The sequence below is a fragment of the Aptenodytes forsteri genome, unplaced genomic scaffold (genome assembly GCF_000699145.1).
Source record: "Aptenodytes forsteri isolate BGI_AS27 unplaced genomic scaffold, ASM69914v1 Scaffold36, whole genome shotgun sequence".
Lineage (NCBI taxonomy): Eukaryota > Metazoa > Chordata > Aves > Sphenisciformes > Spheniscidae > Aptenodytes > Aptenodytes forsteri.
Genome location: NW_008795477.1, coordinates 1,470,540 through 1,485,201, shown reverse-complemented (window position 1 = coordinate 1,485,201; position 14,662 = coordinate 1,470,540). Strand labels below are relative to the sequence as shown.

The window sequence follows — 14,662 nt, the reverse complement described above, 5'->3', positions numbered from 1 at the left end:
CCCCCCCCCCGGGGGGGAGTCCCCGCAGGCAGCCTCTGCCGAGCCACCCCGCGCCTCCCAGCACGCAGCTTGTTGGGAGGAACCTGATTCCCCCCAGTTCTCTTCGACCTCAGAAGTTGTGTGAATTTGCTTTCTTTTCCTTCTCTCTCTCTCTCTTCCTCTTCCTCTGTTGTACCGCGCGCCATTATAGAACCGGGAGAGATGAAGAGGTTTGTGTAGGTGCGTTTTCAGATGAGAGAGGTTCGGGGTTGTTTTCTCTGTCTTGGTTAAAGTAGCGTGGCTTCAGAGTTAAATGATGTAAATGCACCCTGTGCCACGGAGAAAATCTTTGTTCAAGCCATTCTTGGAATAATTGTCATTCCTTTTTTCTTGTTGTAGAGAAAGACTTGTTAACCGTTAGTTAAAGTGAAAGGTAGTTTTGTAAAGGACATTGCTAGGAAGATGAAAATACAGGATACCAGTGTTTTTAGCTAAACAGCTGCATCTTGATCAATCTGGGTTCCTTGAGAATAGCAATGAAAACAATGAACTTTTCAGTTGTGTCATTTCTACGCACTGGATGTAGGGTGATCAACTGTGATACCAGAAGTTTCAGAAACAGTCATATACGTGCACTTATAAAATAGGTACATAAATAGCTTTACGCAGAAAAGCAGTAAGTAGAAATGTTTCTGAACTCTGCTTTACAAATATTGACTCTAGCCTAGATTATAATTTCTTTAGCAATGGTTTAATTCAAGGATCATTCCACTGACATAAGTGAAGTGACTCCAGATTTATATCACGTAACTGAAATAATAACTTCTCCCAGGATCAGTAGGTGATGCTTCCTATTAATACGCTGCCTTGAATGTTAACCAATTGATTTACATTATGACAACAGCAAGAAATTCAGGTTGCAACATAACTAGTTGTAAATATAAAACCATTTTATTTACCATTTCGCCTTCGTTCCTACCCCACCCACTTGATGTTTCTAACCACACTTGTGACATCATGCTAAACTAATTACTTATTTAAGAAAGATAATTAATATTTTAATCACCAAATTGATTCTACCACTGCTTTCAGTAGTTGTAGAATTAAAAATATAGCATAACATCCATTACTATAAAAAGTCTGTCATCTCATTAAAAAGTATTGTAAATGTGCAAATCATTCTTAAAAGCTATTAAAGTATTCTGATTAGTTTTCTGTTACTTCATGCTTTCTACCTTTATACCATGTATATTTAAATTTCTGCAGCCCAGGGAATTCTTGAAACTCAGAGCCACGTGCTTAACTTAGAAAAAATACTTGTTGGTTATGTATATAATTGTCAGTCATTTCATTAGGTTCTTACAAGTAAGTATGTAGCCTGATACAGCTTGTGGGCAAAGGGAAAGTGACATGAATATTGTCAGAAGAAATTAATAGCCAGGCCCGATCCTTTCTGTGCTGGAACATTATGTCCTACTTTGCTCTGATAGTATTGTGGATTTTTTTGAGTCATCCCACTAAAGAGCAAAGGTAGAGTGGCAGCACATCTATCTGCCCAGCTTTTACCTGGATGAAGCTGATTTAGTAATACATAGAGGGGGATAGTTTTGCTTTTCTCATCCAGAACGATCTGCTAATCATTTGTGAGAGAACCAGAACTGTTACACAATTGCCTTTATGCATAAACAATGTCATTCCATTAATATTCTACTGGTCTTCCACTGTTGCAGGGAATAAAGATTAAGCTCTGATTGTTACATTGTGGGAGGTTTAAACTCACTTAGTAATGTTACTTATGGGCAAAATTGGATTTCCAATTAGTTGTGCTCATTTGCCCCTTTGATACATGCTCTGAAGGGCTAATGGTACTCTATATGTAACTAATGCATCCACATGACAATTCAGGTTGTAACACTTGCTCAGTTTTCTCTTTATTCAGTTTAAGTATAGGATTCATATTAAGGTAGAAGAGAATTATGTTTTAATGTTTTTCTTATATACTCCTAAAAAGTAGTGACCCTTCCTGTAAACTCCCCATAGCTTTGATTCATAGTGTCTTAAATGCAAAGCTTAGTGGTTATCAATGACACACTTAATAGGTTTTTTCAGCTTTGGACTCACGTGCAACTGCCCAATGTCACATCCATCTGGAAAAGACACTTGGTATATAATTATTCTAAATTTTCTTGATAGACTTTCTCCTACAAAGTATTGAAAATCCCATTGAAACTGTTGAGCGTTATAACCTCCAATTAAACTCAGTTCTTTCAAGAGATAACTCCAGGCAATTATGGGATCAGAGCATAAAAAAATGAGTTAACTGAGTGTACAAGGTATTTTAGGAAACACTGTGAAAAACAGACAACGTATCTATAAGTAATGCATATTTCAGGATCTGTTTTATCTAACCAACAAAGCCCCATAACCTCAAAGCTGAAACCTGCTGAAAGCTGGTATTACTCACAGACATAAACTCAGACACTACACACAGAAGGATGAGATAGTCGAGCAATTACTAATGGTTATTACTATCAGGATGGGAATAGTATTTTCCTCCCAAACACTCTGTGTATGGAAAAACACTAACATAACGAGCGTGCCTTAGTATGGGACTACACATTCATGCCTGCAGGTGGCGAGCGATATGTACAATGCAAAGCACTTTCAGTCTGTCGATCCTGCTGCTATTACCATCTCGTATCAGTTTGTTTTACTCAATTATTACTTTGTTAAATATCACACAGAGTCCAAGGCATTGCTGCTTATGTGCTTGTTGCTATTTATTTGATTTGCAGATGAAATTCCTACAGTGGTTGGGATCTTTAGTGCATTTGGCCTTGTCTTCTCTGTCTCCCTTTTTGCTTGGATCTGCTGCCAACGTAAATCTTCCAAATCCAATAAGACCCCTCCATATAAGTTTGTCCATGTTCTGAAGGGGGTTGATATTTACCCTGAGAATCTCAACAGTAAGAAGAAGTTTGGAGCAGATGATAAAAGTGAAGCAAAGAACAAATCAGCGATGCCAAAGAATTCTCTCCATCTTGACCTGGAGAAGAGAGATCTAAATGGCAACTTCCCCAAAACAACCCCTAAAATCCAGAGCTCTCCAGATCTTGAAAATTTGTCTCCTAAGCGCTTTGCAGAAAGGAAGAAAGATTCAGTATCCCCTGATAGTTTAAAATCCATCACTTCCCTGTCATCTGAAGATAAACAAGACAAGCTAGGAACTCTCTTTTTCTCCTTAGAGTACAACTTTGAGAAAAAGGCATTTGTAGTGAACATCAAAGAGGCACGTGGGCTGCCAGCAATGGATGAACAGTCAATGACTTCTGATCCCTACATCAAAATGACAATCCTGCCTGAGAAAAAACACAAGGTGAAAACCAGAGTGCTGAGAAAAACCTTAGATCCAGCTTTCGATGAGACCTTCACGTTTTATGGGATCCCCTATAGCCAAATTCAAGACTTAACGCTTCACTTTATGATCTTGAGCTTTGACAGGTTTTCCAGAGATGATGTCATTGGAGAAGTCCTCATTCCCCTCGCAGGAATTGAACTGTCAGAAGGAAGGCTGCTAATGGACAGAGAGATCACCAAAAGAAATGTTAGGGTAACATATTTTTTATTTAAACTTTAAAAGTGTTGTGTTAGTGTTAGCTATGTTTCTTGCGTAATGCTGCTAGCATCTTGGAAAGAAAAGGGAACAAGCTCATCGTGCAAGTCATTGAGATGCTTTCATAATGGCAGTATGAGGAAGCAATTACACAAATGTAATAAAAGAACATTACAATGAGCATGTTGCAAGAAATTGCTAATGTTCTAAACTCTACTTGCTTATTCAGCTGATCCAGCAGGTTTGGGTGGACCCATTTACATTAGGTCAAGCAGCCTCAATCCACATTAATTTGCTTTAAAAGGAAAGAATGCAAAGAGTTATTTATTATTCCCCTTCTCCTCCCTCCCCTTTTCTGTTTGAAATCATTCTTTCTTAAAGGTTATTGAAGACAATGTAAATCTTTCACTTCAGCTACATGGGTTTTATAGCAGATTCTTAAAGAATGCAGGTAGTCTTTAGTTAAGGAACCTGTTGGAGATCATATTGATGATGCAGTAGCATGTTCTTGCACTTCAGTGCTGTCACTACCTTCTACTACTCAAGAATTGTGATACAGGCTGCAGCTCTACTAAGGATAGTAAGACACGAGGGAGAAGCCAAAGCCTTACCGAAGTCAATGGCAAAACACACTGACTTCACTGGGCTAAAAATATTTCATACCATTTTGTCTCATTTCAGAATGTAAAGATCATTTACAACCATCACAGCTGAACCACAGAAATGCACATGCATCACACACACGTCTCTTAATCTCTACTAAGGAAGTGGAATGTGTATTGACTTTCAATTCGATTGTTTTCAAAGAGCAAGCATGCTGCCAAATCAAAGAAATGTCTACCAGACAACATACCTATAACTAATACTGTTATTTTACAATTCTAAGGCTATATTACAACAACTATAACTATGTCACTGATATTTTGTTGATAACTTATTGGGTTTTCTGGTATATAAAATATTGGTTTTGCTTGTTTCCCTTGTCTTCCTCCTTTCTCTGAAATAAACTACTCTTGCAAATTCAAATCTAATAATCATAGAGAAAGTCTTTGATCTCATCTTTATATCATGTGTCTTATACTACTTTAGAAAGTGTCAGGGATGAGATTTCACTAACTGTTTGAATCCTTCCTGTTTAAAAAAAAATACTGAAGATTTTTTTTTTTAATTACCTTTATTAATTATTTTTTTCAATATATCTTTATGAAATTTGTTTTGCTTAAGACCTTTTTCATTCACTGAGATTTTTTTCTCAGGATGTAGGATTTCATTTCTAATTTCTGAAGCTAATGATGCCATGTCAACCTATATTTTCACTTATTTATTATTAATTTTTGTTCAGTCTAATAATGAACCATAAGAAGAGTTATATAACTACAGCAGAGGGAAATTATATTTGCTATGTGAAATTTGTTTTGCTTAAGACCTTTTTCATTCACTGAGATTTTTTTCTCAGGATGTAGGATTTCATTTCTAATTTCTGAAGCTAATGATGCCATGTCAACCTATATTTTCACTTATTTATTATTAATTTTTGTTCAGTCTAATAATGAACCATAAGAAGAGTTATATAACTACAGCAGAGTGTAATGATATTTGCTATGTAAAGCAGCACAGCTCCATAAGTTATATCCTTTTACACCGTTTCAGAACATACAGTTATGTGACATTTCATAAATCTTCTTAATTCTGGTTTAAAGCTTGGTCAATGTAATTGCTTATAAATAGTCTTATTCCTTTTTTTCTTTCATTTCCTCAGAAATCATCTGGGCGTGGAGAATTACTGATCTCCCTCTGTTATCAGTCTACAACAAACACGCTCACTGTGGTTGTTTTAAAAGCCAGGCATCTACCAAAATCTGATGTGTCAGGATTATCAGGTAATGCTTTTACTAATGAATATGCCCTAAGAATATAAAACAGACAGAAGACAGCTGAAATGTGGCATTTCAAAGACTAAAAATAGCCCATAAATGCAGAAATGGTGTCACTATTATTTGCAGCCTATTTATTTTATTCATATCTAGGTCAATGCTTTATTTTCCAGGGTATGTATTTTACAAAGTTGTTCTTCAATCACATGTTAAAAAAACCATGACGTCTGTTAGCAGTGGAAACCAATGAGTTTTGTGATTGTCTTGAACAGAACCCGTCTGCCATAAGTATGGGATGTTGTTTGCAGATACTAAAAGCTTTTATCTATGACAAAAACCCAGTTTATTTATAGACGATCAGTATTGAGTGAGAGCATCGTATGGTTTATCTCAGCTTAGCACCAAGAAAAGCAGCAAGTTACATCTGTGCTGAATTTGGCCCACTGAGCACTAACATTTCCTGGGCAAGGTGAAAAGGTGAACTGTGCCAGTGCTGGAAGCAGGTTGTAACATCACACCCGTGCTTTATCATGAGCTGTACCTGGGGTGCGCTAAGAAGGAACAGGTTTTGCACTCCCTTCTCCTGGTCTCGTTGTGCCATTTTGCATTTTGCATTCAGTGGAACCTCCTTTGAAGCCAATATTAGAACTGCACTTAGATGCACATTAATGCTAGATAAGGTAATAACAGGATAAAATTTAATGTACAGTATGCTAAGGATAAGACAACCACACAAAAAGAACAGTACACGACAAAGGACTATACCAACTGTAGCACATCTGCTGTTGATTCTGTATAGGACTGATACTCTTTCACTTCACAGGATTTTTTTTTTTTTAAAAGAAGTAGTTTTGGAAACCACTGAATCATAATTACTACAGCCAATAATACAGTCTTTCTACTTTTCACACCAAAAAATACTGCAATTTACCTAGAAAGTTAACCCATCCTGGATCCAATAGAACAAAGCTATAGACAGCTCCCATTTACATGGTGGAGTTCCATTGAAATCTTCCTTCTGATCTCAATTTTATTCACGTATCATAAGGAGAAAGGATATAAATGGAGCCCAACAAAACAATTTACTCCACTATGAGAGTGCATGTGTACTTTTAATAACCAAGCCCAAAGTCACAGCAGATAGTGGAGGTTTCATGATAACAGCATGGCGGCAAGCTGATCTCAACAGATCAAGTCTGGCTGAGGTTGACCCAGGTGGGAAAGTAATTTGGAAACAAAAGCCCCCCTAGTCTCAGCAGCCACATGGACCATATAGCACATCCAAACTACACATTTGCTTGCTGTACATCTTATAAGTAAAGCTATAAATTTTGTTTGCTCTTTCTGCTTTCCTCAGTACAACCTTGCTGATTATAATAGGAATATAATATTTCTAAGAGATACAGGCCGCCATACTACACCTGGACACCTAGTTCATTTAGACAGTTCTTCATTATTTGCTGTTCATCAGCAAGACCAGGTTCAATAGATATTTGGGTGTCAGTAACACATTGCACTCACGACGGTCCTTATTTCCTCTGTGACTTTCCCCTCAGCCCAACATAAATCTTGGACAAGGAGGAGGGTTAAACGGTGTTTCTATGGGGTCAGCTAAACAATTGCATAACTCAGTCTCCTTAGGAAGACGGGAACTTTTTTACTCAGAAACTGTTCCATTCCAAAAACCTCCTTGGTTTCTTTGATCACTGGTGTTGAGGTCTCCTAGTAGACCTAATAAAAATCAAGAGAGACATTCTAGCCTTATCTAGTAGCTGGCCAGAAGTAACAGTCAGAAAATGTCCTTTAAACAGAAATGAACAACAATGTGAATCCACTAATGGGTATTGATTCTGATATTTTTAATGCTTGTGTGACATATATACATTCTAAAGCCAATGAACATTCTAAATACATTAAACCCTATTTTAAAAATGTTTGTTATGGTGGTAGAATGTGAAAGTGAAGATGTATTTTTTCATACCTTACTCCTGTTAAGCTATTGTCCGTTCAAGGAAACAAAAACCTTTTCATCATCCAACCATTTCACTCTGATAACTTTGGCATAGCATTTCTAAATACAATTAAGTTTTAATTTTACTTTTTAAAAAAAAATTCAACTATTATTGATGTTTATTAGCTGATTGTTTACATAGACTATCTTGTTTGACTGGGTCCAGTAGAAAGGATTTTGTACTGCATCTTTGCACCATGAGAATTTGGAAACAGGCCCACATTTGCACTGAAATAAATGCCAAGGTACTTGAAAGAGATGATTTTTGAAGCATTCTCTAGAATTCCTCTGAAGGAAGAAATATACCCATTGCTGAAGACAATAGCAAAGGAATCTTGCAACAGTTGAATAATTATGAGGAATGCAAACCCTCAAAGTTGATTAACAGCTAAAATTATGGACATTTTCCCTTCCTTTCTTCAACAGTAGTACAGAACAGACATAAAGCCAAGTACATACCCTAACAACAAATGTACACTTACATTTAAAGTTTAGTGTTAAATTTGTGCAATAAAAATTGGTGGGAGCAATTTAATCAAGCTAATTGACTTTGGTAGAACCACAACAGAAATGAATTGCATCCGTTCATCCATTCTCTCAGCACGAGCTTATTCTCTCCTTTCTGAGGCTTTTCTTTGCGTAAGTCTTAGTAACGTTAATGATTATCCCCTACTGGTAAAATGTGTGAAAAGAAGATTTCTGTTACACATAAATATGTAATGGCACATATTTGTCAGAGTCCATTAGAATTTTGCGTATTTTCAGACCACCTTTGCATGTAGTAGAGATGTTATTAGGGTTAATGGACTACAGGGCAGGATTTATGTGATGAAGGAGACACCTGTATTTGATCAGATGAATCACGCCCTAAACTTCACTGACTATCTTGATTACATCTTTGGTGACAATAAAGGGAGTTTAAAGGGACTAATTCAGATGTAAACACAAAAATTGGATGAGATGAATCATCTTTAATAACTTGAAACAGCTCCTCATTGTGATGTAATTATGTTGGTAAGTCATGAAATTTACCATTAACTGGATCAACAAATTTCTAAAAAACACTGTTCAATAGCTGATCTGTGCTCTTTCTTTTCATTGCAGACCCTTATGTCAAAGTGAACCTGTACCATGCTAAGAAGAGAATTTCTAAAAAGAAAACCCATGTGAAGAAATGCACCCCCAATGCAGTGTTCAATGAATTGTTTGTCTTTGACATTCCTTGTGAGGGCCTTGATGATATCAGCATTGAATTTTTGGTTTTAGATTCAGAAAGGGGGTCAAGGAATGAGGTCATTGGTCGGTTAACCTTGGGATCTTCAGCAGAAGGAACAGGTGGAGAGCACTGGAAAGAAATTTGTGAATACCCTAGGAGACAAATTGCCAAATGGCATATGTTGTGTGATGGTTAACAGCTTAGAGAGGGGTTGGAACTTGAAAAACTATATATATTTCCATAGGCAAGGAGCAGTTTTCTTTCTTTGCTATGTATAATTACAGGCTTGTAACTACAAGACTTTTTTTTTGGGGGGTGGGGGAATAAAAACTGGATTGAATTATCAGAACAGAAGGTAACTAAATTTTCACAGTAAATAAAGGAATTTCTGTTTCATTAGACTTTAACATAATTGGATCAGATTCATACTTTTCTGGAGTTTAAATAGCCTGAAACTTCTGAAGCACTATAAACTTCAATAAGAACAGACTACGTTTTATGAAAAAGTCACTGGAAACCTTATTAGTACTGTTATAGAGAAGATAACCTCATTAAAATATATCGCTAGATCTAAAAAAACCCCACCTGTGGCTTACTGGGGGAAGGGGCCGAATCTGTAAAAGCCATGGGGAATGAGGGTGAGTAGGCGGGGAATTCCTTCTGCCCCTCCATCAAAAACCTTCTTTTATGAAAATTCAATCATTATTTGTAAGTTTTGGTTACTTATACTTTGATCATCCCAAAGACTGAAGAGATTTTCAGCAATTTGCTTTACATACCACATCATGTGCAACTAGTTGTTTTATGTGTGGAAAGACTGTATAATTATTTACACTTGGATTTTTTAATATGTATATATATAACTTGTTTTATTACAGTGACCAAAATAGATACATTCTACAAATTGTTGAGCAAGTTAACATACATTGTTTTGTTAAAAGGGCTCCTTTATGGGTGACTGCACATGTTACAGTACAGCTAGAATTTGGGATTAGATATAGCTTGTGGTTTTTTCCTCTAGCAAGGATTATACTTTAAGCATTTCAAGCCATGGGAAAGCATTTCTACTGAGATGAGGTAACATGCAGGACATTACAGTCAATGACCTTTCACCAATTATATTTTAAGCCATTCAGTAATACTTAAAGAAAAGTTGTTTCTTCTTTTGTTTCATTAAAGAACAAACAAAATAGCGAGACAGAGAACAAAACCTTATTCTGCTGTTTAACTTCCTGAACTGTGAGTAATGACATTACAGTCACTAAGACTACTCCCAATATACAAAGTTTAATGCATTTTTAAACATTTGCAGGATAGGAAACCAAGCTCACATTATAATTTATCCGATATTATGTTAGACAAACTACTGGAAAAGTGCATTTCGCTTAGATTATATGCATTAATGTCCATTATTGATTGTACTGAAAACTGGTGGTAAGGGAAAATAACATCCTGATTTCATGTTAGTGTGACATATGTATGTTTAAACTTAAACTGTGCCAGGCTGGGGGAGTACGAAGTGTAACGTAAACAAGTATGTAAATAAAGCATTTAGACCTGTGAAATTTACTCTTGGTCACACCAGATAGATAGATTTTTAGGCCATCAGAACTATAGCACAACTATAAGCAGGTTATTTCCTAAAGTTTGTACACTGATTTCTGATATAGAATTGTTTGCAAATATTACTCTTACATCATTTTCAGTTACAATATATATAAAGAAGAATATAACGATGTTAGCTGTTGACACAAGAAGGATTTAGAAGGGGGAAAACCATTTTCAGTATTTTTGCATACGCCATTTTGTCACGTGTAATCCCACTGAAGTGAATGAGACTATTTGGGAATTAAGGTATTGCTCAATGCAAGTAAAGGTAACAGAATGGGCATGCCAGGTAAAAAACCCATATATTGGATGTCAAATTACTTTCATTAAACAACAGATCCAGGTCTTATTCAAAACTGTTGGAGATTTGTTGTTGACTTTACCTGTTCCCATATGGCCAAATTATGTTTGCAGTAAAGGACACTGAAATATGAAATATGCAAGTAGACAAATAGTACTGGAAGAATTCTATTGAGGCTCTTCCAGGTTTTGTGTCGGTATTTTCTCCAGTTTTTGAGAATGTGTTTGATATAACAGTGTTTATAAAGTTCTGTAAAAATACATTTTCAAAAGAACATAAACATGCTTTTTATGATAATGCTCAATGTAAAAACCCTGCATATTGTATGTATAAAGGAGAGGAATCTTTTTTGCTTATTTCTTTAGAAAGCTGATTAACTGCTTAAGGGCTGGAGTTTGCCAGCCATATTTAAGCAGAGCTAATCCAAAGCCACCAAGTCAAAGGAAAGATGCCCACAGGCTTCAGTGGGGTTTGAAGTGCAATCACAGGGCAAAACTCTTCTTGTGAGTCAACCCAGCAATATCAGTGGGACCATGGATAAGGGGAGACACTGTTTGATCTGACGGAGGCTGGGAGAGTTTAAGTCAGTACCACACAACCAGAGTTGTTACAATTTCTAGTAAGGAAATAACTTTATAGTGAAAGTGATTGCATGAAAGAGAGTGGGACAGCTTGTAATTAAAAAAAAAAAAAAAAGGAGGTTTTGTATATTGTCCCATAAGTAGCGCATTATCTCTAAAAATCAGATGACAGGAGTCATCTGTCTCCAATGAACACAAATTCTGACATTTTGAGAAAAAAATCCACATTTTTAAATTAATGATAGGCTGTGACCATCTTTCATTTTGCATCCAACAAGTCGTCATCAATTTTTTTTTTCAAGTTTCTATAGCAGCCTGAGGTTTACTATTTCTACCAGTTAAATGGCAGTTGTTGGTGGGGGCAGGGGGTAGGAATGGGAAAGGGAAGCAAAGACATTTTTATTAAATCTAAAAAACCCTGTAAATAGATTTTTTTTTTCATTTAAAGCAATGTTTAGCTTGGAAAGTTGAGTAAAGGCGACTTGTAACACATCTGTAAACCAGACAAGGCAGGAGCGAATGTAGACCTGTGCCAAGATGAGAAATTCTGCTGTTTTATAAAGTATTCAATTCTCATTGTGAATATCTTGAACTCTGTTAAGGATACTGTACTGTATTAAACATGTAAAAAAATGATGTTTGTCTAAGTAGCTTACAAAAATAATAACTCCTTGAATGGGAGGCTATCCATGTCTGGAGATCTGTCGTAACTAAATACCTGATTCGTTATGGTGTTGTAACTTAATAGAAGCTATTCGAGAGGAAGCATGGTGTATGAGATTTTGTAAGTTATTTGTGCTGGTTCTGTATGTTGTGCCATGTGTGTAAGACAAGAATAAACTGCTGCTTTCGTTCATCCCATCCCAAAACAATTATCCCACCAATGTATCTTTTCCAGAGATTTCTGCTACTGTTTATATTCATGGTCTACTCTCTCATGCTTCTATCAAAAAACATTTGCCTTGCAAAGTCTTCCTCTTCTCACAGAGGTGTATTAGATTTGTTCTGTCAGATACTACCCGGGCATACCACATGTTCTTTATTAGTAGATTCTTGCTGCATACGTACATTTGTCTTGAATTGTACTGTACACTCAAGCTAGAACCTCAGACATGGCCCATGATAGAAAATCTGAGCCCTACATAGGCCCTACAGAGACTGATATACAGATGTAAACAATGAATTCAAGCATATAGGTGGAAGAAGTAAAATGCAAGTCACATTACTATTGGAATCCTGGTGACGTTCCATTTGTTTTCCAGAAGCAAAAATTATCCCTTGGACAATCAGGCTGTACCACTCTTACTTTCTCTGATGTAAGGAAGTCATGTCAGGCACCAGCTTGTCAGGTGAGTCTGGAAGTTAAGGTAGAGAAAGCATTCCTTCACATGCTATACACAAATACAAACTTTGCTGCTGTGGTCTCTAAAGTTATTAGAGTATTTTACCAGCACAGAGCCTAAAGCTAGGGAAAGAAGGCGGCAGTTGCAGCTGGGATACATATTGCCATTTAATGACTCCCATTGTGAGCCTACAACCAATTAACTGAAAGGGATCCCTGATCCTTGTCACAGAAATCAATGTATAAAAGCTATGACAGGGTCTACTAGCCAAATGCATGACATGGAACATCTTCCATGGATAGAGGCTGGTCTATTCTTCCTGGCAAATCCAGGAGACAGGTATCAAGTGTGAAAGACTGCTCTTTTCCATTCCATGCAGTCACTTCTTTTTTTCTTCCCTGCATTATACGGTTCTCCTCAAACAATGGTGATTCCATTTTCCACCCCAAAATATTCTACGATTCACACGGGTCACATTTCAGACCTTCTTCTTCAGGACAGAGATCAAAAATATCTGTAGGTTTTCCAACTATAATGCAGCTGAGCCTCAGGGGAAGTCTCAGGGCTACTGTCCTGATTGCTATTTGTATCTCAGATTGCTGCAACAGACAGTCCTGTGAGACCTCAAGGAAGCCCTTACAGATGTCTTCCTGTTTGCAGGAGAATTTCTGAGGTGTAACACTATTCTGTAAGCCCCTTGTATTTATACAACATCACAGATAGCAACATGCTGCGCACACAGTAATAATGCCTAACCACAGACGGTTGTGAACAATATTTATTTTCCTTAAACAAGATTTAAACATGTTCCATGTAAGCTTCTACCTTCTTATTTGTGCTCTCTGCTTCATGGGGTCTCATGAAGCTGCTGAACAACTCATGGCACTCTTACAGCTGCTATGACTGGTACTGGCACTTACTTGCTTTGCTCTGCTGATGACTCCTGAGCAACTACCTTCATTCAAAAAGTTCTACCTAGTTCTCACAGGCTTCTCCATAATGTTTTTTTACTTTCCATTACTAAAAAACTATTGCAACATGACTTCGGGTCTAGAGGCTTTGTGGCAGCTTTGGAATACTGATTATGGTTGCAGCATGACAGCATCTTTTACTTCAGAAGAAAGAATCAAAGTCAATATGAAGAGAAAAGGGAGGAGTTAATTTCTTCGCTATGTTATTCTTATGTTTGTATTGTTATGCTAGCTTTGCTGTTGTGTGTCTGAAGTACTTTGTGCATGACCAGAGAATGTCCTGTGGTCACAGAAGTGAATGCTCTGATTACATCACCAGCAACACAGTCAGGTGTTGTCCTGTCAGATGAGTTGACTTCTGCTCAAGCCCTTCAGCCTCAGTAGCAGGACTGAGGAGACACCACCTAGGCCCCAATACCTTACCCCTGCCCCTAGAGCTCTGCAGTCACTCTTGACATGTCTTGGGTTACCCAGCAGTACTTTTGGTGCCCACATGGAAGAGCTGTAATAGTCCAAGGGATGGACAGGCCTTGGCAACATGCTGGATCCTGGCCTCATGGCAAGCACCAGACCTCCCAAGATATCATCAGGGCAGGTCAGCAGATTAGGCCTCCATCCCCAGGTGGAGAGTGTCTCCAGTAACTATCACACTCCTTTTCTCTTCTGTGAATACACAAGGTTTGAACTCAGCTGGCTCTGATAAATCCCTGTTGGTTCTTCTCAGTGACAAGGGCAAGGTACTCGTTCTGAAGTTGCAGGTGGGGCCACCTGCTTTTGTGGTTGTTGCCAGAAGTCACAAGCTTCCAGCTTTCCCCACTCTGAAAGCCACCCCCCAACAAATGCCAGACCCCTCCTCAGCTCTGTCTGGATCTAGGCCAAGATAATTAACACCATTTTGTGTTGCAAAGCACGCTCCTTGGCATGCCGAGACCATTGCTGCACAACCTCCCTACAGCCTTACCCCATCCTGTGGGGAAGGGCTGGGCCTCAGCACACCATGCTATGCTAACTGCTGCTGTGACTCCTGTGTCCCCTTCTGCTACTGTGTGCTTGATCCTCCCCTGTAAGATACCAAACTTCCCCAGCAGCAGCCCAAACCCAAAGGCAACTTCCAGCATTGGCAGCAGAGCCCAGAGCTACTGCTGCATGCTCGGAGAGCATCGGC

At 37.8% G+C, this 14,662-nt stretch overlaps 1 protein-coding gene across 1 annotated transcript in view; it reads left to right on the top strand.

Annotated features, from left to right (window-relative positions):
* Positions 1 to 9,256, top strand: part of SYT4 (synaptotagmin 4) — a 65,504-nt gene extending 56,248 nt beyond the window's left edge. The window contains exons 2-4 of the mRNA XM_009281183.1: positions 2,775 to 3,589; positions 5,352 to 5,472; positions 8,582 to 9,256. Coding sequence (XP_009279458.1) covers positions 2,775 to 3,589; positions 5,352 to 5,472; positions 8,582 to 8,889 — 1,244 coding nt within the window. The 3' untranslated portion in view covers positions 8,890 to 9,256. The remainder of the gene's footprint in view (positions 1 to 2,774; positions 3,590 to 5,351; positions 5,473 to 8,581) is intronic.
* Positions 9,257 to 14,662: the final 5,406 nt, after the last annotated feature.